The following is a 26,907-nucleotide window of genomic DNA, read 5'->3' on the forward strand; positions in this document are numbered from 1 at the left end:
CAATTTATCTGTCTTGATTTCTAAAAATAGTTATCTCAAATTATTTGTCATTTTAGAAGTTAAAGATAAAATTATTTTTAATTTTTTTTTACCCTTGTTACGTAGCAATTCTTTTGGAAGACCACAAATACTTCAATTATGGGGTGATAACACATAAATAGAATAAATATTGAATAAAAAAAGATTATATCATCTTACGACACAAATAAAGGTAAGATATATCAAAACTCTTCCTAACACATAATATTTTTTAAAAGAAGATAAATATATTTAATTAAGACGGAGAGAGTAACAAACTTCTATTGGTGCACAAACATATTGAATAAGATTATTTCAATAATTCAATGTGCACATTAATTTAGCTTAGATTAATGCACCCATAGTCAAGACATATTACTCAACATGGGAATTTTTCCAAAGACATTCAATCTATAGTATAGACGAATCTAGGATTTAAGCTATATGGATTCACTCTTTAAGATTTTTAGAATGAATCCATTGTATTTTCAACATAGTAGGTCTACAATTTTAGTAAATTTTTACGTATAAAATTATGTTTCATGTCAAAAGTATTAGATTTCAGATGAACTAAATACGGTAATGCTGCATCCGATCCGCCTCTGCCTCACTTGGTCCTATAATAAAAGAAGCAAGTATCTTCTTAATTTGGAAAATTTATCGTTCATGCACTAATTCCACTAAAGATGTACCTGTTTGAAGCTGCCAAATTAGGACTAAAATAAGAACACAAATTGTGGAACCAAAAAAAGAGGGCCAGATAAATATCCTCTTCTTAAATGTCATTTATATTAATTCTTACTTAGCATGAAGCCTATATATGTTAATGCATATTGATCAAGGTTAATCCACTCTAGACAAACAGGTTCATTATAACCAAATCACATATAGTCATTTCTACTTAGCATTTTGCTACTACTTTTTTTCTTTAATTATGAATTTTCTAATTAATGTCTGGTGATTATTCTTGCTTTTTCCACCACAAGAATAAGTGAACAAGTAAAACTAACTCTGGGACAATATTGAAAATGAAGGTGAAGATGAAGATGATGCTGTTCAAATTCAACAAGAAGTTACAATATGCAACAGAAGAAATATTGTTAATCTTGATGTTTGTTTTTGTTCTGTTTTACTTAAGGTGGATTACGAGTCATAACGATCAACATCATCTACTAATTACAAATCGTAGCACAGACAAATTGAACAAACAAATATTCATATTAGCAGGACAAAGCAACATGGCAGGCCAAGGAGGTGTACACAACTTTACTTGGGATGGTATTATACCTGACGAATGTCAACCTAATCCAGATAAAATTCTTCGATTAAGTGTAGCTATTAAGTGGGAAATTGCACATGAACCCCTTAATTACGCGGTTGATTGTCTTCATAATTGTGGAGTTGGTCCTGGAATGGCATTTGCTAATGCAATTCTTAAACAAGATCCAAATTTTGGGGTTATTGGTTTAGTGCCATGTTCTAAGTCAGGTACTGGAATTCATGCGTGGATTCGTGGGAATTTGCCTTATGATCAATTGATAAGTAGAGCTAAGTTTTCTCTTAGACATGGAGGAACAATTAGAGGATTATTGTGGTACCATGGTGAAAGTGATACAAAGGACAAGTATACTGCAAGATATTATAAATCCAAATTCATAAAGTTCATTCAAGATCTACGCGCTGACTTGAATTCTCCTCTGCTTCCTGTTATTGTGGTAAACAATATATACATCCTTTAATTTTTTTCACTATTTTGCTTCATGTACATATATAGTGACAATTTCTGTCGCTAAATAACAAAAAACCTCCACTAATCATATTTAGTGACAAATTTGTGAAGGGTAATCAAAAAATCATGGTAGCTACTGGCTATTAGTGACAAATTAACAAAGATTTCTTTTAGCTAATTCTTGTTTTTGTGTAGTATATCTAGGTTTCATTCTGTTATTGTGCTTGCAAGTTGCAACATTTATTGAAGAATTGAACCTTTACATGCTTTTGAACAAATTCTTAGCTTTAGTGAAGGTATAAGTACTAATTTGAAAACATTATCGTACTGGTGTTCTCTTTCAAGTGATTTTTGTGTAAGATGATAATCCTAGTTAATACGGATTTAAGTTATATATATATTGACTGTGTAATGATTATTATATTATCGATGCAATTTACCTCACTCGATTTTTGTAGTTCTCATTTGAAGAGTAGCCTATTTTTCTAGTTATCACATGAAAAGTCTTTGATATGAAGAGTTACTTATTGTTGTAGGTCAATTTCACCCGATGATGTAAAAAACATATATACAGTTAACATACATAGCATAAACTCAATCGAAACAACTAGAATTTCCTTTCAATTTACTTAAACCTATATGCAATAGCATGGTGAATAATTTTAACACTATCATTGTATTTCAATTGGTTATAATAGGCTGTTTACTGCATTTTTTTTTGTAGAGAAGTAAACTAAACTCTTCTATTTTGCAGGTTGTTCTACGTTATCCAAAAAAACCATTTGCAAGAAAATTTAAATTTGTAAATGTAGTGAGACAAGCACAGATGGATATTGATCTTCTAAATGTAATAAAAGTGGATGCTAATGGTCTACCAGTGGGTTCAGATGGGCTTCATCTCACAACTCAAGGCCAAGTCCAACTTGGTAATATGATGGCTCAGACTTTTCTTAACACCAAATTTCAATCTGTTAAATTTAATTCAAACAAGATTTATCATATGATGTAGCTAGTAGTCTCAATCTGTATCGCTCGAACTCTCCAAAAAAGTCGTGAGGTGTGTGTCGGATTTTCTAAAAGCAGAGCATTTTTGAAAAGATACGACACAGTAAAACAACTGACAATAATTTTTAGAGAATCCGCACAATATAGGTCTCAATTCATTTTTTATTTGTTAAGTTTGTTTCTAAATTACTGTCTCGCTTTTTGGTCTGCTTGTTTGTATTCGTAGTGGTACAAGTTTCATAATGTACTGATATTTTGAACCCGAATTACGAAATTGGAGTCGATAGCGGAGTCAGAATTTGAAATTTATTTTTCGAGATTCTAGTTCTTTTAAATTACTGGATACTAAATTAATAATTTATACGTATTTAATAAATTTCTTAAGCCAAATATAGATTTAGACCAAAGCTACCACTACTTTAAAAAATCACTATTTTCCCATTGAAATTTTTCTCTGAAAAATGTTCAGTGGCTATTCCCAAGATATTTTGATTGATTGGTTTAAAAAAAATAGTAGCGGTTTTACACCAAAAAATTAGGAAGCTTTCCAGTATTGCAGTGAGAATCTGTTTCCCACTATGTGCTTTCTTAGTTAGCTGGTTCGAAAAAAAATAAGTGGAAAAATCATATTTTATAATACAAATTTTCCATTAATTTGTACTTGATTGATCGTAAACTGTACTCTAATTCTGCACTCTCTAAGGGAGTAACGTTTTCATAACACAACACATATTATTAAGTCAATAACTCACATTTTCATGGAATTTAATTAGCATCTTGTCCCCAAAATAGTGAAAAGGAAAAATATAAGGCTAGTGTGATAACCCGCCACATCATCACGTCATATAAGCGCCACGTAAGTGCCACATGTCACAAAGTTGGCCATGTGGAAGCCTTATATAGGAAAAATGCTAGTCCATAGTGGAAGATTCTAGAGACATGTGGAGAATTTCCTTGGAAGATTTTAGAATTTCATAGATTTGCATGGAAAGTCCTTAGAATCTTCTAGTTGAGTAGAGAAATCTAGAAGAGAGATTAATTTGTAAATATGGAAGGGCTTGTGTAGTAATTTGTATTTACACTTAAGCCCCTAAAGAGTGGTATAAATAGAGGAGGACATTCATTTGTAGCAAATGATCAAGAAATCAAGCATTCTTCCAAGTAATATAAAACCTTCATCATAAAAACTCTCTTGTCTTTCTTACAATCTAGCGTTCCCTTAGCGATCTAGTCTAAAAGGCTTACTTGAGCTTGCAAGATCGTGAAAGATTCGTAAGTAAGTTGTCAAGTGTCGTACGGAGGTCTTAGTTGAAGTTTAAGTCGGTGACAGCTAGGGACCATCCATACTGTCTTTGTGCTACAACTTTCTTTGCTTTGTCTGTCTATTTTTGATTGTTTTAACGCCTATCCAAGATTTAGCACTCATATTTCATAATTACTTTCTAAATATAGAATCTAATCTTGAACATTGCTTCCCTAATAAAATATTAATTGTCCTTCTAGCCTTTTCAATTAGTAAAACTGTCATTATTAATGATTTCATAAGAGGCGTGTGAAAAGAAAAGTGGACAATTTATACGAGACAAAGGAAGTACTAACATATTTATGAATGCATTGGTCCAGAGCTGGTCCTTTTAATAATTTGGTGCAACTGTTTTGTTTTTTTTTTAATTAGAAAAGTGGGAAACAACTAACAAGTAGGGCAAAAATCAATATGGAGCTGATCTAACCAGTGATGTGATATGTAGTAATTGAATTCTTGAATGGGAGGACACTAGGTGACAATTCATTTAGGGGAACTCTTTCAAAGGACAATAATTTTCTCCCCTTACAGCTTACTTTAGAACCTTAGAAACAACGGTGGAGCTAATACAAATTATTAATTTAATATTCATTATTTAGAAGTTAAAAGGACTAAAATTCCAAACTAATAAAGGCATAAATTTCAAATCCTGGCTCTATCTGTGCAGTTAGAAAGTGGTCCACAATGGCAAATTATAACATACTCAAGGTGATTTCATAAGTGAGGTCCAAGAAGGGTGGGTGCACGCAGACCTTATCCATATCTTGTGAGAGGTAGAGAGACTGTTTTCGATGATGGACTTGTGTAAAAAGACAATAACATAAGCCTACCACAACCTCAAGTTAATATATAATAATAATTGGGTTCACAATTAAATATATATAGATATTCAGTGAATCTCTTAATACATATACATAATTTACACTACAACAAAAATAACTTTTAGCGGCAATAAATATGCATATTAATAAAGAGTCCTAAAACCTTTACCGGCATTAATTAATTGTCATTAGATCCAATATCGCTATAGGCTTTAGCGACATTTACAAAGAGTGTTAATTGCATCTAAAAAGACATTTTTAGTGGCAATTAAGCTATTGCTGTTAATTAATTGCCGCTAAAGATCATTTTGGGTGTAGTGTTGGTAAAAAGTTATTGAATTCAAGTGAATCCATAAATTACACTGTAGATCCGCCTCCGCATACAAGTCAATCCGAACAATATGTTCACATTGCGTAGAAAGTGTATATCCAATAAATAACATGAACAAGATAAATTGCTAAAGATTACTATATCATTACCATATAAACAAATTACTCAGTACTTTATCAACAAGTAAAAAGCTAATTAACAACCAGCCAAAGGTCCCTATGTAGTTAGACCCTTTGCAGTTTGTTACTTACACTAAGCTACAATTAACTTGGATTTGGAGCAGCCCCTCCTTTTCCTAGTTGTCTAAAACCAACCTCAACTACCTTATTTTCCAGTCCTAAGTTATGGTTTAAGGAAAATTGGTCATATTCCTCAGCTGTCTCAAACTTAAAATGGCCTAGCTCATCAACCTTGACATCCTTGCTTGTAGTGTTCCTCATAACTCTGTCGTGTAAAGTACTCATCTCATGTACTGCATTAGCATAACAAGACGGTGCTGCTATAGGCATCGAGCACAAAGGTAGAGTAGCCATGGTTTGTGGACTAATGTAGCCAAAGTTGATGGACTTGAACGGGAACTCATGAATTAATCGTTCACCATTAACTCTTTTCGATCCATTTAGCAGGTGTTTATCATCTATTCCATAATCCGTCTCATTAACTAGAGTGACATTGTTTGGCTTGTAAGTGTGTGGATGTTGGATTGGCAAAAAAGGTCTCTGAATTGCATAGAAGCCCGGTATGCTCTGGAGGTAACTGAATTTCCTCTGAATGCTTACTACTAGACTATGATCTTCAAATACCTACAGGTAGTGAACCGGTTATCAGTGAAAACACATGAATAGCATAGGATTAAGTAGCGTTAAGAAGGAAAATAGCGTTAAGTAGCATTAAGTACGAGACGAGAAACACCTTATTAAGTGAGCCAAGCTGAATTATGCCTTCCCTAACAGATATAATAGAAATAGTCTGCCAAAATAACAGAAACTTCCTAAATTAAAATCTTTGAAATGACATAAAGAGTGATAATACGTTTTCATTAGCTGAACTTTCACTACCTGAATTCCTGAGTTAAACTGAACTCCCCAGGCTCTTGGTTGCTGGCAAAAAAAAAAGAAGGAAAATACCGAACTTAGAAAGATTGAAAAAGGAGGGGAGAGGATGTTGAGGTGGTTCATCTGAACTCAATATTTTTGATAGTGACGTAGATATATATATGAAAAATCAGTAAACATGAAATAAATACTAAACTTTGAGCCCAAAATTTCAAATCTTGAATTTGCCATTGGTGAGGAGGAAATGAGGATTAGTGGTGCTTACAGGTTCAATAGACATATTCCATGAGCAAATAAAGTTTGAATCTTTTTCATTTGGGGCATCTTTAAACACCCATCTGTGACTATTATCTGCTGCAACTTTGCCCACCAATCTGAAAATTTATTACTACAAGGTTAAATACTTTGCTTAGGGAATTGCAGCTCATTCTATTTATTAAACAAGAAAATGAAATCTCACCCTTCACCAAAAGAATAAACCTCATGAGACATTTTGAAGAAGATTTCAGGACCAAAATTTATCTTTACATATTCCCTTGTGGCTCTTTCACATTCATAAAAGTCACAAAAACCATCTTCCCAAACAAGTATCCTGAAATAAAATCAACTCAAATAATTAGTCCACAAATTAAAAAACACAAATAATCCTAGTACATGGAATCTTAGTAGCTTAGTTGGTTGACTATCAGAACATTCACTTGGTTGGTAACAGAAGTCAAAAATTGCTCCTAGTACTAATAACATTACCAGTTTCTCTTGTTTCCTTTAGCTCGATCGAGCAAACCTCCTCCATGATCCCATCTGCAACAAAAGTCAAGAACAATATACTAACACTATTCTTCTTCTAGTGTAATTAGCAATGTACAAATTTTGATTATTAATGTGCTTACTTAGGTGGAGGATAATTTCTGGGGACAATTCTCCAGAAAACAGCATAGACCCACTCAGAAGCATTAGAAGAAGAGTCAGAGCAAGTACAGAGACTTCTAAGTGTGTGCTGTAACAGACAATTTAGCATGGGGAGTCCACCTTCCATTTTTTTCCCCTTCTAGAGAAACAAAAAGAACATAAAGCTGCACAGTGTTTTACTTCAAATCACAAAAGTTGTTGAGAGAAAAAAGATGAATTTTATTGCCTTTAATATGAGTGTGTGAAGGAAACTCATGAATTTAAGTGAAACATATTTCTTACAACTGTTTTTTTGTGTACTCAATATTTATTTGGTTTGGTTGAGGAAATTTCGGGGTAACAGTAAAGTTGTCTTCATATGGTCACGAGTTTGAGGTGTGACATCAACCACTGATGCTTTAAGTCAGAGTAGACTGCTTACATTATAGCCAGTGGGGGGCCACCCTTTCGCTGATAAATAGAACTGTTTAGATAAGTATTTTGTTATATGCGTAGTATATGTTGAATCCCCTTTACTTCTTCGTGCATTTTGGCTGTTGATTACAACCCTGGTGCGGTCCTTCACCGCATCTTGCATGAACACAGAATACTTTAGGCATCGGACTGTCTTTCTAACAGAGGATATGATAGGCTCACACTGTTAGTGATGGATGCAAGGACTGTTATTCTGTTATTTTTGTGACAGAGCTGACAGCTGAAAATGGGGTCCATTTTGAAGAAAGATTAAATATAACAGCCTGTTGTATCATTCAAATAAGCTTTATATTGCTGTATTTTTTATGTTATAGTAGTTAGATTTTTAGGTTATGAAGTAAACTGTTATGTACTGCAATGAATCCTTAACCAACTGTTATGTACTGCAATGAATCCTTAACCAATTTTTTGTTCCTATAAATACCACAAAACTACACTCTCCTACCTTTTTTTTTTTTTGAAATACCAATAGAGCATTTTATTCATCTCCAAAGTTGAGGGAGCCCTCCCTGCAATCCCCTTGTTCACTTCATTCCACATCTTTTATAGTGGTGTCTAGCTGATCGGATCAATTTGCGCGCACCTCAATTATTATATTGTATGTCTATTACCTCCCACTAGCACAGGTAGCCGATATAGCCTTGTCCAATAATGCTAAACATATGGGGGGAAATCACTCAGAGTTTTCTAAAATCTAAACATTGGTCTACACTGATTTTTACTCTCTGGCAACCAGGCCGCGCCTTGGCCCTTGAGATGTTTAATCTACATTTTCTAATATAGCACAGTTGAAACCCTTCTCTCTACTGTTCTGCCCTTATATTTCCAACTCAAGCCCTACATATTGAACTCTGTTGACACAAATAAGCAAGTATATGAGCACAAAACAAAACCTCCTTTCTGATTAATAATATCAGCAAGACAAATTGGCATCCCCCAAAAGGAGAACCAAAAGATTCCCAAGATTTGTACTTGGATAGAGTCTGGCACAATAAATGGTGGTCCTCCACCAATCTTCTAAAGTAAGTGGCACTACATTCATAATGAACTTGGTTGAAAGTGACCCCTTTCCCCTTTTAAATGCAACCACTCATTGTATACATTGCATCACTGTACAGACTAGGCATCCCTTCTACAATAATGTTATGTACTGTCTGAGTAAGTACCAAATGTAGAGTTAATTTTACACTCATTATCATACTGGGTTGGATGAATGCATATCAAGATCAAATATTATCCAGTCTGCTCAAGTTTAGAATCATTTATTTGACTTATCTTGAAACCATTCTACTAGTATATTTATCTGTAATTAATTTGCTCGATTTGGTCAGACGGAGTTGATGCCCTCCTAAAAAATGAAGACCTAAGTATATTATAAATGGGGGGAAATTCACAAGCAGCTACTTTTCGAGAAAAATAACCATTGTCTTGAGAACAGCGCGTCTCTATGCCCCAAAGGTGAGAACAGTGAATTACATGGAACTGGGAAGGCAGGTCTGAAGACTTGAAAACTACAAATTGCTTTGTAAAAGAGGCTATTCAACTTCCTATAAGGGCATGAATTTGTGACTCTCCAAGCCCCTCCCACAATAATTGTCCTTCCTTTCCTTTATCATTCAGGATAGAAGATTCCAATGACAACCTCTATTCATGCCTTTAAGATTAATTCTAATCTCCAACAGTAAAACTCAAACAATTACGCTTAGACAATCCCTTTCCATTGTATAAAAGTGCTGCATCCTAATGATAGATTTCACTTTCGTTACACTAACACACAGATTTCGGCCAGCTGAAATCCTACGGTTACCAGCAGTTCAATAGTTATCAAGAAATATCTCTACTAACGGTGAATCAAAATGAGAAATGGGATATAGGGCCTTCCACCCTTCGAAAGATCAGTTTTCACTGCCCAATGGTGCATGACAATTGGCAAATATTAATATGCAGCAGTACTCCACAATTGTCACAAGAACTACAAAGGGATATGCAACCTGTAAGAATCTAATAAGCTTGAATTGAATAAGAGCATTTCAAGAATGAGCTCAGAAAATGAATATTGACATCCAGAGGCTAGCATACAGATAAACGAAAGAATCAAGATGCGTGGCAGCTTCTTGGAGAACTAAGTTTTATAATCTAAGAATTCATTGATAATCATATATTCAATGACATAACCCAAGCTCAGAAACCTATCCGGTGAAAAATACAGCCATCTAGGCGAATTTGTATCTAAAACAAATTCATTCCCCACCATAAATCGCTCAATCTGCTTTGAACCTCAAGGTTTGGAAACACTTCTCTCATCAGTCGATGGCACTTTCTTCCCATAACGCTGTAGAAAAGAAGCATTTCCAATCATTTTCAAAATATTATGGGTAAAGTACAGAGATAATGCAGGCTGGATGATGTGAAAAGACACCAACGTAATTGGAGCTAAATTTTATACCTGCTTGCCAAATGTGAAGGGAACATATTTATATTTGACCATGTGCATTATTTGCCTCTTCATTGTTGAAACGAACAGTACCAGCCAATAGAATAACAAAATTGGCCAAAATACAGGCACATCAAAGGCACTGAAGAATGTCAACACAAAAGCAATGCAGACTGCTTTTGATAGGGAGTACCTGTCAAGGAAAAGTAAATTATGCAAACTACTAATTCAAGAAGCTGATATTGAAACAAAATTTGGATGATGACTACGACTACATAAGCATAGGCACATATATGAAGTGCACAATGAAGAAGTTCTGCTATATGATTAAGTGATCCACTTCAATGGGAATCCCATTGGGATGCAACACACCCAAGGGTAAGGGTGTGGGCTAGTGGTCAATGAAGTAGGTGCAAACCTTGGAGATTAGGGTTCAAATACCATCCGCCTTAGCCGTGGTGGGCAAGGTAACCTAGTACATGTGCAAGTGGAAAATAACACTGCAGCAGGTACATAGTAGAATAATCGAGGTACGCTCAAGCTAGCCTGGACACCACCATCATTTTTTAAAAAATAAAGCACCTAAAAATATTTAGAAATAACGAAATTCAGATATGACTAAGAGTGTGTAAAGTTGTAAGGGTAGAAGGAGTCTGCTTTCCCCTTACACTGGCTAAAGCATATCGCTAGTCTTGGTCAACCAATTAATATGACCAGTGAGGTACATCAATTATTAGGAAATAACCGAGTTAGGGATGTAGATATGAGTGCTACAGACGGCCTAACGAGAGGAATGAAAGTGATTGACTCAGGAGCTACTATAAGTGTTCCACTTGGGGATGGCCACAAATCATAAAACAAAAGCCAAGGACTACGGTACTGCCTCACTGAGAAACGTCGCCAAAATTGTACCATAAACACCTAGAAAACCTAATAGCAGTAATGGACCAGCATAATCCCATGATCAGGACAACACTTCTTTAATACTATCTATAATTATTAACTGATTAAGATAAGTTGTCCCATATAACCAGGGAGCTTCCAAATAAAATCACCTAAGTTACTCCATATACTCACAAAACTTCCCCATTAAATCACCTGATGCTAATAAGCATTTATCCCAGTGACATGAGTTAAATTCAAGTCCAGTAAAAGACATATTGCAAGAAAAGAAAGCTCATTCCGTCGTTAAATTTAAAAATAACATCTTGATGATAAAGATATGGTGGGCAAACAAGTACAGTTGATGAATAAAACAAATGACATTATTTATACAGCCAATTCAGTAAACAGAACTAACCAAGCCCTATGTAATTGCTTAAGGCCTTAAGCTTCATGCTCAGTGCAATCGACACATGAATTTTTTTATCAGTAATAATACATGAGTTTTCTATCTTTTTCATTTTTTTTTGTAAGTAGAATCTTTTTATCTATCAAAGTTATTTAGGCAGTACAAAACAGAAAATTGTGATACTATTATCATGTCATGACATGAATATTATATCCATAATTGGGGCTAAGCAAAGAGTTCTAAGGCAGAATAAGGATGCATCAAATTTTCAGACTTGTATTTTATAAGGGATGCAACACATTTTCATGCTTTTGAGATGTGAGACTCTTCCGATAACTTGTACCGACTACAAATTTAAGAAATCAGACATCCCAGGCTATCTATCTCTATCTCACACATAACATGCTGCATGGTGGAGAAACCCTGTTACAGCGTCCCCTTTAGTTATGAGACACGGATCTAGATTGATGGAGTTAGTAGGTTCAAATGCTGAATGGTTCAACCAATGTTGCATATTAATAGAGTGGAAGTTCAAAGGCACCACTCAAAAAAAATATGCAGAAATACCAGGTCAAAACAAAAGAAAATTAAAAAATTAACTTGATGCCCCATTTAGCGATGTTTGGTCTAAAGCTAATTCCTCCAAGCACTGTGTCTTACGCTTGGCTAAGGTCAAACTACAAAATAGCTTAAGAAAAGTAGTTTTCCTTCTTTCCACTCCTAATCTTCTATTCTTTATCAGATCCTAGATCATCATGTAAAGGCAGGAACAGGTAGCAACTCGCAAACAGATCAATTTTTTTTTCCGTGGAGCATCAACTTCCATAATCATGAATATACAACATGACTAAACTGACCAAACTAACACCACTTCTCAGCAGATTCCCAAAACAACTATGCAGTGAAATGTACGAATTCTTATTTGAGAATGCAAAATCTTCCTTTACAACATAATATACAGAATCCCAAAAATATAAATCTGACTTTTTAAGGCAATCCACATCTTGACTACAACAAATCTTAGCCGATGATAATAAGAGCCATCAGATTCAATTTCCTACCAAAAAGTACCATCAGATTTGATATCTATTCACATCAAATTCATAAATCATAAACTAGATGAAAATCACACTACAGAATGAGATCGCAAAGCGGATGCATATCAAACAAATCTGAGAATTCATAATAAGCAAAAGAAGATATATAAATTGGCATATAAACGAGTTAAGCACCAGAATTTAAATTCAGGAAGGCGACGAACGAAAGGGCGAAACTCATCGGATCCGCGAGTGGGAAGGGTAGGACCGTCAACTTCCGGATCGACTTGAGGTGAAAGGAAAGCAATAAGGAGCTGGATTATGTAGATTCCTAGGGCATATGTGATGATGTAGAAACCTTGAACCATGAACACGCGTACAACAAAGATGAAAGCGATCGCAGCGAAGAAGATCCACCGATAAAGGACTTGAGGTGTCGATTTATCCAGAAGGTGTTGATATCGCTGTGATAAGGTGAAGGTCCACTGAGACAAGGCGGAGGAAGTGGAAGAAACACCGTCGCCGGCGACTGTTCCGCCACCAACGTCCATTTTTATTTTATTTTTTAAACTTTTTAACTCTTTTTTGAAAGGAATTAGGAATTTATGGTATGGAAAAGACTGCGAGACCAATGATGGGAAGTTAAATAAGTCCGGATTGGATTTAAACAGGTCATTTGTTTTTGAAAAAATTAGAGAACACTTTTTAATAAATAATTACTGATTTTAGCGATATTTTTTATTTATTATCATCTATAGCAACACATAGCAATATTATGATATATATTTTATGTATTAAAAGTGAATTATGTATGCAATATAAATATATTATAAGTGTTTTAAAATATATTATATTTGTTTGGTAAGAAATTGACACAATATATTATAAATGTATTAAAGTGTGTGATAAATATATTATTCACGAATAAAATTTATATTATATGAGTTTTATAAATTATTCTTCCTAATATGTATTAAAGTTGTATCATAAATATATTATAAGTGTCCAGTAAAAAAAATAATTATCTCTCCATATAAATAAAAAAAATAATTCAAAGTATAAATTTATATTTTAATATTATAATACTCCGCAAGATTTCATGCCTTTAAAAGTTTATACTCCGCTAGATATTTAAGAATAAAAATTAAGATCAATTTATTTAAAGAACAAAATTAGGCAATTAAATAGCTTTTCAGATAGTGAAATGCTTTATTGGGCTTAACCTGGACTTAAAATAGAGACCCGTGTTTCTTAGATGCTCTAAGGCCCATAATTTTAAGGACTGACATTTTAACTTTTGTTTCTACTCCATATATTTAGGGGTGGACATTAGGGGTGTACATGGACCGGATTGGTTCGGATTTTTTATAAATCAAATCAAATTATTTGTGTTGGGTTATTAAATCTATAAACCAAATCAAACCAATAAAGTCGGGTTTTTCGATATTAATTTTTCTCGAATTTTTTTGGGTTATTCGGGTTTTTTCGGGTTTCTCGGATTTTCATAGTATCTAATAAAAAACAAAGAGCGGTGCTTCTTAAAAAGAATTCTAGTACAAAATATCAACATATAAGATGGAGGCAGAACACTGTTTGAAGTTTTAACTTTATAATATAACTTTATAAGATGGGTTTTTTTTATATATTATTTAGATGGGTTTCTCAAGTCCAAAACTAAATGTAAGAAAGAAAAAATAATTATGAAAAATTTTAAAAAAATATTTATAAATCACATTTTAATAAATATTTTTATGTATAACATAATTTAAGAGTAGTATATCTATAATCGGGTCGGTTTGGGTTCGGTTTGACTTTTTTTAGTTAAAACCAAACCAACTCTATAATGGTCGGGTTTTTTTCCAAACACCAAACCAAGTCAAACCAAACCACTAGTCGGGTTTTTTTTCCGGTTTGGTTTGGTTTGTCGATTTGGTGCGTTTTATCGATTTGTCCTGTACAGCCCTAGTGGACATGATATAGTATTAATTTTGATTTATGATTTTTTAAAAATATTATATTATTATCATATCAAATTAAGTTAGTATGTTTTGGCATTTTAAAGTTTGATTTTGATAATTTATCGTATGGTAAATCAGTGATCATAACTTGATTAACTTTAACTTAGAAACATTCGAATAATAAAGAATTGTGACTTTGGCTTCTTAAGATATGTCTCAATTATATCGTACTAATATCTTACACATGTAAAAATATTCAAAAATAAAGTATAAACAATTCTCTTTATTAAAGAGAACATTTAAATCAAGATAAAGTATTCAAAATTTCATCATCTAAATAATTAATTAGTATTTTATATATTTGCTACTATGAAATATATATATATATATATATATATATATATATATATGAATTTTATATGTTACTATATATTTCGATATTGGTATTCTGTAATTCGATATTTTTTTATACCAAATGTGCCCCCTCAAAGCGCTCCCAATTCCTCAGTTCCACTTTAAAACCTTATACAAACCAAAAGAATTGTTTCTGCCTCCACCACTGTTAAACTTCCTCAGGTATTTTCCTTTAAAATCTAGCCTTTTTAGTTTTTCCGTTTTCTACTCTATAGACTACAATTTTATGATCTCTAATTTCCGTCCCCCTTTAAGTTGTCTATATGTTGAATCTATTCTGGCTTAACAGCTGATAACATTGTATTCAGTGGCCCATTTTTATTCAATGTATTCATGTGGCGGCTGGGCGCGGAGTTTATGATGTAAATTTTGACTTATATACAGTGAAAGAACATATTAAAATGATGATTGAAAAGTAATCAGATGAACAAAACATCAAGAATCAATTAATTTGAATTATTTAATGGTTTGAATGTTGTATAGAAATGGAATGATGCAAAACACTTGAAAAGTCCAAAAATGGAGTGTCATGTAAATGAGGATAGTAGAAGTAATATTTGTATATACTTAGGTCAAAGACTCTGTATGTGAGTTGTTATCTTTAGTATTTTGTTGTGGCTTCTTCACTTTTGTATTTCTTTTCCTACATTGTTTTTCTATGCTTTTCTCTATCTTCCAAGTTAAGGGTAAGCTCTGCGAACACAAATACTCTCCACAAACTCCACTTGTGGAATTACACCGAGTATGTTGTTGTTGTTACTCTTTATGTGGGTCGTCCAAATACTCTCCTCATTCATTTTCGGTAAAAGACAGAAATTTTTTGGATCCCCATTTTAGTTCAGTATTAGGAAATATTATAAAGTTTCATTTTTCATGATATCTTTTTAAACCTTGTTTGGATGGTTATTACGTATTGTTTCATAATGTATCGTATTGTATTGTATTGTATCGTACTGTATTGTTTTAATGAATATAGTATTTTGATAGATTGTATCATTTCCGTCGTTACATAATATGACACACATTCATGATTCGAATGATAAAACTTACAAGAAAAGTAAGATATGGGATAGAGTTACTATGAAAAGGTAGGGTAACAGATAAAATATAATTATTAAATAATAAATAAAGACAAAATGAGAAGAAAATATTAAGGTAACGACACGAACACACCAAATCGGTCGTTTCATAAAATGGATCTTTTCGTCGCTACCTGACGATGAATTTAAACGATACGATACAATAGAATTTAAGTAACAATCAAAACAAACATTGTATTTAAATTAACAATACAATACAATACAACGGGTAACAATCATCCAAACAAGGTGTTAGGGTTATGGGTAGGTAAGCTAAGTTGTTTAGGTTGTCACTACTGTCTTAATTTGCATGTTTACTGGCTATAGCGATTCACAGATTGAATTAAATGTATCACATATCCCTTCTCTTCCTCTTGCAGATATTAAAGATTTTGCAACACAAAAGTGTTAAGAGGGCATAGTGTTGTGAGCTTTGAGCTTGAAGTAATTGGTTATACCATTGCTTTAGCATATTGTCTTCACAAAGGACTTCCGTTTTCAGCTTTTGGAGAGTATGCTTTTCTTTTGATTCAAGGTATGTACATTCAACTTGTGCATCTTGCATTCGCAATTCATTAATAATTTATTCTTATATGTTGAGACGAGAAGGCGTGGAGAGATGTAACTTCTCAAATTTGCATTGAAGTTCTACTGGTTTGAGTGCAGAATTGGTGTTGTTTTTTAGGCTAGCTAACCATGCATCTCTTTTCTGTGGTTCTTATTCTTCTAGCAGCCAATTCAGTTCCTTTAAGCAGTTCTGCACAAGCCAAAGACTGATGCCCCTTAACATCATTATGTTGGACTTCTGTTTTCCGAGTTTGGGGTTAAAAGATGCTCATAGTAGCATGGTTTTCTTAAGCCACTGAACAGATATCTAGATTGTACCTTACTGATAAAAAAATAAATCTAGATTCTACCTATTCATCCAATTTAGCTTTTTTTGAGTTCATGGAAAATGCTATGATAAGGTATTTTGATTATTTACTCTGTGGATAGAGTAAATCACCTTCAGTCCGTTGCACTTCAATATCTCAATTTCTTAGTTTCATATCTCTTCTTGAATTTTATAACGTGATTCATCTAAAAGTTCAAACTGTTAGTGAAATATACTTTAATTTTGCAACACACCCTTCATGTGCAGGTTTGACTCTATTTCTTGAGTCAAGAATGTGGAAATATTCTGTTGATGGATAGTAGACTAAAACCATGTTGAATTTTGTGATCCACCTCATCTAAAAGCTCATGGTGTTGAGAGGAGACACTTTTCGTTTATTTGTTTTACGTTTGCAAGACTGCAGCATTTCTAATATCCTGTGCCTTTTTACTACTTGCAGCTATCATTTTGGTTGCGATCATCTATTATTTTTCGCAGCCTTTGGAAACAAAGACATAGATTAGAGGATTATTGTATCCGACCTCCTCCACCTTTGTATTCGAAAAAGGCGGTCTAGCATATGCATGTAAACGTTGAAATTAGCCATGTAAAGTACTCTTTTTTGTTAATTTTAAGTGCTCCTCCCTTTGAAACTAGAATATGTTGTTGTTACTCCTATTAAATCAACAGATATTGTGCCATAGCCCCAACTGTTTTGGCAGGTCAAATTGATCCCATCCTTTTTGAGGCCCTATATGTAAGTGGCGGCTTATAATTCATTCATCTGTAAAATATGTTTGCTTTCCTTCCCTCAAAAGATATACATTCTTCGCTGATGAATGGATTCCACTGAAACAGTATACCACGGTTCATGTTTGACGTGGTCACGTGGAATAAAACTTTTCAGGCCTCTCAGCATGCGATTTTTCTTTTTGAAAGGATTCCACAGATCTTGAAGAATTTTAAGGTACTCATTCATGTCATGATGATTCTCATTTTAGTACTTCTATGACTTTGAGAGCTGAGAAACCAGATGGTACGTTTACAGACTTGACATATGGAGCATGTCTGGGTTCTAAAATTGTGAAGCCTTTTTACCTATAAACTGTTCGCTTCTGGTAGTGTTTGATGACTCTTCATTATGTATTTCTGGTAGTGTTTGATGACTCTTCAATCTTCATTATGTATATGATGTGTCAACTTTGTTGGGATGTTAATTAATTTGAAACTTGATCCATACTGGTATAAGCTGTGTTTAATGTGTATATACTGTAACGTGCAGTTGCCTTGCTATGCGGTATATTGGTTGAAAGTTACTATTCTTGGCAATGTAAATCATGCCAAATTGTAATGGAATTCAAATGAGAGGAAAGGAGCTCTTATGTTAATACTTGTAAAGCAGACCATGGTTAAGTGATATTGTCTATGGTAAAATCAGAGACCATGCACGCAAGTATATGGATGTGATCACGTCAAGTTCCATACGTGATTAATTCGTTCATTCATTCATCAAATGATGTGCAACCAGTAATCACTGTAGATGCAGTTACCTTGTTTTTATTCAGAAATCTCTTCATGGATTTATTTATTAATACAACATTCTTGCTATGTTCATTCTTTCAATTTAATAATTCTTCAATGTTGTTGTTTGAGCAGAACAGAAGTACTGGGGAGCTAAGATTTTTGGCCTTTTTAATGAACTTTGGTGGTTCCATGGGTTAGTTGACCGTCGAACTTCTAATTGCAATTTCCAAAATGAAGTTCTCACCAGCTTTTCCTTTTTATGTTGCAGTTAAGAGTTTTTACCAGCCCCCAAGAAAAAGCTCCAATAGTGATATGCTCTGGCTGTCTTTGATCTAAAACTTCGTAGAAGTTTGCAATGTGCTTTCTAGACACGGAAGCATTGTGCCTTAATTTATTTCCAAACTATAAGCTGATACATTCTCATTTTCCACTATGATCTAAATTTGGATTTATCAATTCGTTATAGGTTCACAAATCTATCAATTTGTTACATGAAATACAATAACAGTTAGAGTGAAATTCAAGCTTCAAACACATGTATTAGAATATTTTTGACAGTGTCTACAATATCCTCCTCTTTGCACGAAGTGACAAACTTAACCCATAGAAGAAAGGGGAATTCACTCTTTTGCAATGGAACTGTGATTGTATATGCAGCAACAACTATCGAAGCGGCTAGATGATGGGAAGAACAATTAAAAGATGAAATCTCTCCCTTTTCATATATCAGGTCCATAATATCCATGCAAGCTTCAAAGCTTAATTGCTTTCCAACTCTGGCAACTTCACTGAACTTCGTAAGCAGATCTTCAAAGAATCTGAAGGCAATGCTTAACGTGCCGATCTCAAATTTCAGTACCTGCATTAACACTAGCTCAGCTTCCAGAAAATCCTTTGTTGTAAAATGCTGCTCTTTAATGGTGTTGTCAGCCAGAGACTTGAAGGATTTGACACTAAAAGAAGGAGAATCATGTATTTTGCTTGAGATCCATATTGCAACAAGCGCAAATAGCTGCAAATTGCTTTCTCTTAGAGGCTGTAAGAGCCAGCTCTTAGCATCCTTAATTTCTTCTCCGGTAAGAGATGGGTAGAATCGATCTGCGAAAAGTGATAGCGCTGAGTATTTGACGATCGGAGAAACTTGAAGGTCCTGAGCTGATTGAATGAGGAATTCTACAATTCGAGCTCGCAAACAAGAGCAAGCCTCCTTCATTCTCGATCCCTCTCTGTGCATAAAACCTGTTGTCCGAAATGCCTAAAAGAACCAAATGCTGAAGAAAATAGCAGACGAACAGTCGATCGGTTTGAAATCACAAGGGAAGTGCTAAACTAATCATTGGATGTATTTAAGGGTAATGAGGTCGCAAAACGTTATTAGTTTAGGGAGAAGTTTCTGTATTAACCTTTTTTTAAAATATAGCAATGGTATTTATGTCATGCCAACTTGTGTGCCTCTCAACTATTTCATTGAATACCTGCTCTTACTTTCAATCAAAACCATTTCACCAAGTATATGCTCTTGCTTTCAATCAACACGGGTACTTTCAATCAGTATACGTATCAAAACGACTCTATCCTCTAAAGCTTAGACAAAATGTAAAGAAATTATCTAGTATTTTTTATCTCTGTCAAGATGTGAAGCTTTGTTTCCCGTGATTTTCACCATTTTAGCGACCACTATGTCATATGGGCTAGCCTTTCAAGGCTAGAACATTCTTAAAAATCAGCAGAACAAGTTCAGCCTCGATGGATGCAGTTCAAGGCAAAAATATTGTCGACATATTCAATACTACTTGAAGATAATTAATTTGACAATATTCAATGGTGAAGGAAGAGTTTGACGAACAAAGTAAACATATGAAACTGAAACATCCAACTGACCAGTTACTATCATATGAAGCCAAAAACAACCTGAAGGCCTTGCTTTTGAACATCTTTGAACATAAATAAAATCTGAATTAAGCAAGTGAAAGCTTACAAACCAATCACCATACCACCATTTACCAGATGGAGATATGCTGTAGCAAAATATTCTTAAAGCACAACTATCGATTCGAGTTTGAAATCTATAAAAACACACTTTTCATATCACAATCATCTAGATTTCAGATATTGATTGGCATCGAGATGCATAGCTGAAAAACAAGAATTACCAATACAAAACTGAAGTTATTTGACCAGAGGCACTAGACAGGAAAATTCTCAAAACAACAATATTATTTTGACATCAAGCAAGATAGAAAGAAAGCAAAAGAATCCTTCCAAAAGACATAACAATATAAGCAAAGTCAGTGTTTTAACTGCCAAATCAATAAATTAAACCCAGTGTCTGATAAGAGTGAGTTCTACAAGTCAAAAAATATCAAGCATGGCAACTCACAGGTACAACCAGTTCCCCTTTATTTGTGTTTAGTGGTGAACAAAATCTACACAACCTCATCATTCAGAAAAGAGAAACATATATTTGTTATCTTTCAATAACTGAAAGGATAATTCTACAGTAGTTGCCACAACCCTGACTGTATGCAATAACCAGTTCATGCAGTTAGTCATAAATCAACTTAAGGACATGGCTGTTCAGTCAACTGGATTCGGTATTGAATGATGAACTAGAATATGCTCACTAGACCAACAAAAGATGATAATAGACTCTAATGATTCATTCTCATAGAAGTAGAATATTACTGCTATCTATGGTAAAGAACCAAAAAAAACACCGCACTAGTGAAAGACGACAATTAAATACCTGCTATCAACCAAAGCATGAAGAAAACAACAAGATACAGTCACAAGTAACAATAGCAGATATACTTATCAGGCGTCACTTAATTAAATCAGCAACTTTGAATTGATAGTTATACCTACTGTCTAACAACGACATTCTCCAACACAATATGAACTCATCTTAATTCCTCTGGGAACAACTAAACTATTAGCCAAAGGTCTGTCCTTTAGTTGGTTTTCCAGAGGGTTTTCACTTGCCTTCATATGATTTTCAAAGAAAACATTCAGTAGAAGTGACACAAAAGGTTAACTGAAGGGCTTACCACAAAATCAACTAAAAGGACAAGAGCTGGTCATGAAGCCAATAAATCAGGGATGCAGTTCAGAGTCATGCAGAAGAACAAAAATGAAGTTGTTTACCATTTAAAAAATTAGCTTCAATCATCTTTTTCTGATAAAGTTAGCTGATGTGTTCATTTGATTTAGATAAATGATTGCAGGCAATAGACCCCAAGGAGAGTGTGACTGAATTTTGGCCTTCAAGGACAACACAAGTGGAACTTGAATGAAAAATAACTACAATCACCATCCTTGATCTCCATTCTTATTCAAGACTCCACCCTAGAAAGACAAAGCTATGCCCGCACATGACATAACTATCTGATTACAAGAAGTCACCAAAAGTTTCTTAATTAGAACAGAAACAATGAGTCAACATGGTATCACGCAAACACTAATTCGTGGCCCCAAACCCAGAGTTTTAACTTACAACTCTGTAGTTGTGTCCTATGAGAAGTACAGAGCTTCTAGGAGCAAACATCTGCATCTCAACACCCAAAATGAACCAGAAAGCCTGATGTAACTATTTATTTACCCAACATCTAGAGGTTGATACATTGACTTAAAACAATATCTTTGATCTAATAGAGAGTCAATATATACTCTAGATCTCAGCATAAACAAACCCATGCTCTAGTTCTCAATATGTTTCCGAAATGTCATCACAAGTCACATAAGCACTTTTTTTTTTATAACCAAGTTACGTAAGCACATTGAGAGAATGATATAGAAAGATTCAGACAATCAGGCTTATATGGAATTTAAAAATTTATTGTAGCATATCAAGGCCTTAAAACACTTTCTATTTCGGTTACGAGTGCAGCTTTGATTATTCAAGCCCAACTTTTTACCAATGTCCTTCATTTACCAGGTGACTCACACTATTGCTAACTTCCCCTCATTCACCACAAATACAAGAATGATTCCTGACAAGGGCACGTCCCAAACACACCTGATATGATTCGTGAATAAATGAAGCACAATATAATATAAAAATGTACAAAGTATAATAGGTAAATGTCGTGGAACAAACAAGTTGTAAGACTAATGAACTTTTATATGAGATGTTTTTTTATTTTGAGAAAAGTAACATAAATTTACATAAGAGGAGTTTAGTGAAGTTGATCCGAAAGCAAGCAGAGAAAGCAGAGAGGTAGTACTTGAGAGAATGGAGGGCATGAGCCCCTAATCGATCTCAAGGAAGAAAAGTGGAGTAGTCGGAAACGACTTCTTTGAACTCGAAAACAATTTCACTTTCCATGATGTTATCCCGTAATTAATAACATGGGAGTGAATCAAAATCTAGACTTTTTTCTGTTTGAGAAAAGTAACAGTATGAATCAAAATCTTGACTTTCTGTTAGCTTAATGTGTATATCGTAGTGTATAAGAGAGCAATAGTATGGTTTATGCACTTCTAGTTTCTCTGTTCTTTTCAGCTCTCCATTCAAATGCCTTTAATGAGCCAAGGAGAATGTGTTCATGATATCGAATCTTTTGTACGGAGTAAATATATACTGAAGAACTTAGCAAAACATAAACCGGTAAAAAAATATTCCAAAATAACCAACTTCGTGGATTATAACGCTTTCCTTCCTTTCTTTTTCAGAAGATAGCATTTTGAGTCCTCTCCCAGGAGAAGCGATAAGAACTCCACGTTGAAGGAGCATAACAGCCCAAAAATAGCATCACTGAGAATTGTACATAAGCAAAAAAAAAAAAGGGGGGGGAACTCACAAACAAGGTCCAACCATGAAGGCTGAATCTGTTGTTGCATTAACCAGCATGCAAACTCAAGAATATATAAATGTAATAAAAGTCGAATAACTTCAACAACATAACATTTGAGCATAAGATTGATCTCAGTCAGCTCTTTTTTCCTAATTATTTCTGGAATTCCCACCAAAGCTCGCCCACCTTCTGAATGTGCAAGCCACCAGATTCCTTCCTGTTGTAAGTCCTAGCCTGGCCTTAAAGGAATTTGACCTCCCAGTAGTGTTTGATGCAATACTTACACCTCTTACTTGGCCAGCCAACTGCCTATTTTCATTCCCAACTTCAGGCACACCACCATCACTTGCACTTGCATCTGGATTTTCAGGTTCAGGTGTATCCAAGTTCACAGCAACAGAACCCCTAGTTGTCCGCAACCAATCTGCACTTTCAGAAGTCACCAATCTACATTTCTTAACCTTTACTTTTACCAAATTTGGACATCCACCAGCAAGCGCTTCCATACCCTGATCGGATACTGGGCAACTCTTTATACAGAGTTTTCTTAATGCAATACATTTCGCAGCTATGCACGACAGTTCTGGATCCCCAACAGTTTCACTTCCACACAGAGCTAATCTCTCTAAATTCAAGCAATTCGTAGCCAACTTCTCCAAACTGGCACATGTTGGATTCACACCTATTAAAACCAATTCTTGTAAATTTGGGCAATGTTTTGCCACAGCAATTAACCCCTCATCACTTATCCTGTTAGTCTTCCACCCATCAATGTGAAGCTTCCTTAGAAGCTTACAGTTTTCAGCAACAGTCTTTAGACCATTATTAGTGCATTCAGGCGTTTTCACAAGGTGCAGAATTTCAAGAATGGAACATTTAGAAATAGCAGCAAGACCAGTGTCACTGACCTGAAGCCTCTCCAGATGAATTTCAAAAAGTTCACTGACTTGTTCAGCAATCACTTCCAGAATCTTATCCCAATCTCCAGAACAGCGAAAAAGCTTCAGAGTCCGCAAATACTTCGATCCAATAATCAAAGGTCCAAAACACTGCCCATTGTAGAGTTCCTTAAGGCAAATAACTCTCAGAGAACCCCCTGCAACACCAGGACCAATTGGCTCAGCTGCAGCACCATCTGTAATACCACGCAGCCTTTTCACGGACAACTCTTCCAGAGACGAGCAGTTATCCAACACGGCGTTCATCCCCTTAGCTCCAAAAGCACAGGATCCACAAGATAGCTTCTTCAAACCCCTGCAGTTCTTCGCAAAAGCTTCCATTCCAGCATCAGTAAGCTCCCGGCATGACCGGAGCTTCAAACGAGTTAGGTTCCGGCACCTTAAAGAGATAAGCACCAACGCCTCATCCCCAATACTCGCAGATCTACGGTCACATTTCAAAGCGAGTTTCGTTACCGAATCAAACCTAGAAAAAATCAAAGGAACTACAGCCACAAGGTCCGATTGTGCATTGAGCGAGAGACGATGACGGCTCTGCCCTTCGACACGGAGCCAACGGCGGCAGACGAGAGAAGAGCTTTTCCTGTCACCTGAGCTAAGAAAATGGAAAATGCAAGCTAAACACTCATCAGGAATATTAGAAGAATAATCAAACTCTCCGACATCGAATACATCGACAATATCGTCGGAATCATCAGTTTCCTTCATAGATAAAATCACCGGAGAAGATCTGAATTTAATACGGTTTTGAGCTCCGGCGACGGTGGAAGCTGATTGACCCATCCACCACTGGAAAAATAAAGATAGGTCAGGTCACACAGTATCCAATTACTATTTCACCGCCTTTTTGTGTTCGTCTTTTTTGGATGAAGTCGCAATTTACAGGTGAATGAGATAGCGGACCTGAAATTAAAATTAGTTCAGATTTAATTCTAATTTACTGGAAGTTTGTTTGGGGGGTAACAAATGTTAATGTAAAATTACTTTCCATCTCAAAATACTTACCAAAAATATACTCTCAATTTATTTTATTTATTTATTAAATTATATCAAAAATATATTTTTGCTTTTACTCGCTACTTTAGCATATATGGAGAAAATATTTTTTTTTCATGTTTTATTCTCACTAATAATTATTTTTTTCAAATTATTTTGCAAAATATAAGACTACAAATATCTTTATCATGACACATAAATAAAATAAATATCTGATAAAAAAAATAATTAATATCTTAAAAATACTTTATACAAAAAATAACTGTCTCTTTAGCAAAATAATTAAACATTGATTTAAAAATTCAGATTAAAAATAAATTGTCAATTATACCCTTATATTAAAAAATTATTTCTTTAATAGTATTTTGAATTTATTATTTTTTTAATGAGCATGAAGAACTAAAGCTATATGTACTTTGGGACGAAAGGAATAAATAAAAGTAAAATACTTACATTTTTTAGAAAAAATTGAGAATAAAAAAAGAGATTGTAAAATAGAAAATCGAACCTAAATGATAAATAAAAATTAGACCACAAATCAACTAAATTACTTAGAAATTTCAGAAAGAGAATGTTCCTCCTAACGGCGAGTATTTGCATGAGAGATGAAAAAGTGCGTGCCTTGTGGACTACCTTCAAGTAGGCGTGCCTGTTGGGGTATTTGAGAATAGTGGGAAATGCAGAAGGAACACATCAAGAAAAGTGGTTAAATAGAACACAATAAACATGAGTTACGGTGTAATAGTGAATTTTTTTTTTATTTTTTATCAAAAATTTTAAATTTAAATTTTGAATATGAATAAAAATTTTATTAGAAGCATTATCTCAAATAGATTTTATAATAAATAATTTAAATTTAATAAAAGCTCTAATGTGCATTTCGAATAGCCAAAGAGAAAACAAAATTTTAAAAAAAAGGTAGATAGAACACATGAAAGTATTCCTCTCCCCTTTCTTCCCCCCACCAGTGCAGTAAAGGAGGTCACATGTGTATCGTGTGTCTATGCAATTGGATGCAGCTGTATCTTGAGACTATTTCTTTTATTACGCCTTGAGCATTCAGATTTCAAAATCACCTTTTTCTTACCCTCTTTTATTTTTTATTTTTTTAAGATTTAATACACAGTCAGTGTCTTAAATATATTTAAAATAATTATTTAGACATTTAAATTAAATCGTATTTTAATTTCTAACAAAGTATTTCAATTAAATACTTTTGATTTAGATTTAGATTTTGAAAATCTTTTGTTTGTGTTTTCATTTGATTATTAGATATTTAAGTTAATTACATAATATATGCTATCTCTTTTAATTATACGTATCACTCTTAAGTAAAATAAATGTTTGGGGTTTTACAACCTATTAAAGTGAATGCATATAAATTTTTTTAAATAACATATTTTATGTGATTAATTTAACTATCTAATAGATGAATGAAAATGCATGCAAAAAAATTATATTTTGTACTAAAAGTATCTAATGAAATATTTTATTAAGAATTGAGGTATTCAACTAATATTTAGCTAAGTTTGAGTGGCTAAATGAAATATTATAGTAAGTTTAAAGGGCTAGTATTAAAGATTTATTATTATTATTATTTGAATTAACTTGTGAGCATCTCCATTGATTATATGAAATGCGTGTTACTTCTTGCAAATATATGTACACACAATTTTATCTACCAAAACATTAAAAAAGATGTGCAAAATATCACCTAATAGCTAGATTAGTTGTTCTATTTCGAATAATTTAACGGTGAATTGGCCCAATTTTCATGGTTTTGAAATGATTATTGACAGTGAGATAACTTTGAGCTATTTAGCTAACCGTAGAATAATTTTGAACCAAAAATATAATAATAGAGATATATTTATAATTTCATTATGCAAAAAATCAAAATCTA

General features: G+C 33.9%; 5 protein-coding genes and 1 pseudogene across 5 annotated transcripts; 2 read left to right on the forward strand and 4 right to left on the reverse strand.

Moving 5' to 3' along the window:
• The first annotated feature begins 1,046 nt into the window (after positions 1 to 1,046).
• On the forward strand, positions 1,047 to 2,756 carry LOC129902446 (probable carbohydrate esterase At4g34215). Its single transcript, XM_055977684.1, has 2 exons — positions 1,047 to 1,733; positions 2,502 to 2,756. The coding sequence occupies exons 1-2, from the start codon at positions 1,047 to 1,049 to the stop codon at positions 2,754 to 2,756; spliced, it is 942 nt and encodes a 313-aa protein (XP_055833659.1).
• Positions 2,757 to 5,327: 2,571 nt separating this feature from the next.
• On the reverse strand, positions 5,328 to 7,858 carry LOC129902344 (protein RICE SALT SENSITIVE 3-like). The gene is made up of 7 exons (XM_055977563.1): positions 7,153 to 7,858; positions 7,010 to 7,063; positions 6,723 to 6,854; positions 6,528 to 6,636; positions 6,266 to 6,307; positions 6,120 to 6,176; positions 5,328 to 6,010 (listed from the first exon to the last, which is right to left on the reverse strand). The coding sequence occupies exons 1-7, from the start codon at positions 7,296 to 7,298 to the stop codon at positions 5,471 to 5,473; spliced, it is 1,080 nt and encodes a 359-aa protein (XP_055833538.1). The 5' UTR covers positions 7,299 to 7,858; the 3' UTR covers positions 5,328 to 5,470.
• A 1,779-nt stretch (positions 7,859 to 9,637) lies between these two features.
• On the reverse strand, positions 9,638 to 13,085 carry LOC129902345 (protein RER1A-like). Its single transcript, XM_055977564.1, has 3 exons — positions 12,603 to 13,085; positions 10,092 to 10,272; positions 9,638 to 9,977 (listed from the first exon to the last, which is right to left on the reverse strand). The coding sequence occupies exons 1-3, from the start codon at positions 12,956 to 12,958 to the stop codon at positions 9,924 to 9,926; spliced, it is 591 nt and encodes a 196-aa protein (XP_055833539.1). The 5' UTR covers positions 12,959 to 13,085; the 3' UTR covers positions 9,638 to 9,923.
• A 1,814-nt stretch (positions 13,086 to 14,899) lies between these two features.
• LOC129902447 (mannose-P-dolichol utilization defect 1 protein homolog 2-like) lies at positions 14,900 to 18,775 on the forward strand (annotated as a pseudogene).
• Positions 18,776 to 20,036, reverse strand: LOC129904714 (cyclin-J18). Its single transcript, XM_055980293.1, has one exon. The coding sequence runs from the start codon at positions 19,488 to 19,490 to the stop codon at positions 18,777 to 18,779; it is 714 nt and encodes a 237-aa protein (XP_055836268.1). The 5' UTR covers positions 19,491 to 20,036; the 3' UTR covers position 18,776.
• Positions 20,037 to 23,073: 3,037 nt separating this feature from the next.
• On the reverse strand, positions 23,074 to 24,986 carry LOC129903302 (F-box protein At1g47056-like). The gene has a single exon (XM_055978823.1). It carries the CDS (start codon positions 24,789 to 24,791, stop codon positions 23,199 to 23,201), a length of 1,593 nt encoding a protein of 530 aa, XP_055834798.1. The 5' UTR covers positions 24,792 to 24,986; the 3' UTR covers positions 23,074 to 23,198.
• Positions 24,987 to 26,907: the final 1,921 nt, after the last annotated feature.

The sequence above is a fragment of the Solanum dulcamara genome, chromosome 9 (genome assembly GCF_947179165.1).
Source record: "Solanum dulcamara chromosome 9, daSolDulc1.2, whole genome shotgun sequence".
Classification (NCBI taxonomy): domain Eukaryota; kingdom Viridiplantae; phylum Streptophyta; class Magnoliopsida; order Solanales; family Solanaceae; genus Solanum; species Solanum dulcamara.

Bases quoted from the DNA above. Each gene is read 5' to 3' on its own strand.
- LOC129903302 (XM_055978823.1), bottom strand. From the start codon at position 24,791: ATGGGTCAATCAGCTTCCACCGTCGCCGGAGCTCAAAACCGTATTAAA.
- LOC129902446 (XM_055977684.1), top strand. From the start codon at position 1,047: ATGAAGGTGAAGATGAAGATGATGCTGTTCAAATTCAACAAGAAGTTA. The intron at 1,734-2,501 runs GTAAACAATATA...TCTATTTTGCAG, and splicing joins CTCTGCTTCCTGTTATTGTG to GTTGTTCTACGTTATCCAAA.
- LOC129902344 (XM_055977563.1), bottom strand. From the start codon at position 7,298: ATGGAAGGTGGACTCCCCATGCTAAATTGTCTGTTACAGCACACACTT. The intron at 7,064-7,152 runs GTAAGCACATTA...CTTTTGTTGCAG, and splicing joins AGAAATTATCCTCCACCTAA to ATGGGATCATGGAGGAGGTT. The intron at 6,855-7,009 runs GTAATGTTATTA...ATTTTATTTCAG, and splicing joins AAAGGAAACAAGAGAAACTG to GATACTTGTTTGGGAAGATG.
- LOC129904714 (XM_055980293.1), bottom strand. From the start codon at position 19,490: ATGCACAGAGAGGGATCGAGAATGAAGGAGGCTTGCTCTTGTTTGCGA.
- LOC129902345 (XM_055977564.1), bottom strand. From the start codon at position 12,958: ATGGACGTTGGTGGCGGAACAGTCGCCGGCGACGGTGTTTCTTCCACT. The intron at 10,273-12,602 runs GTGCTTAACTCG...TTTCCTTGACAG, and splicing joins CTTCCTGAATTTAAATTCTG to GTACTCCCTATCAAAAGCAG. The intron at 9,978-10,091 runs GTATAAAATTTA...TCTTTTCTACAG, and splicing joins CCTTCACATTTGGCAAGCAG to CGTTATGGGAAGAAAGTGCC.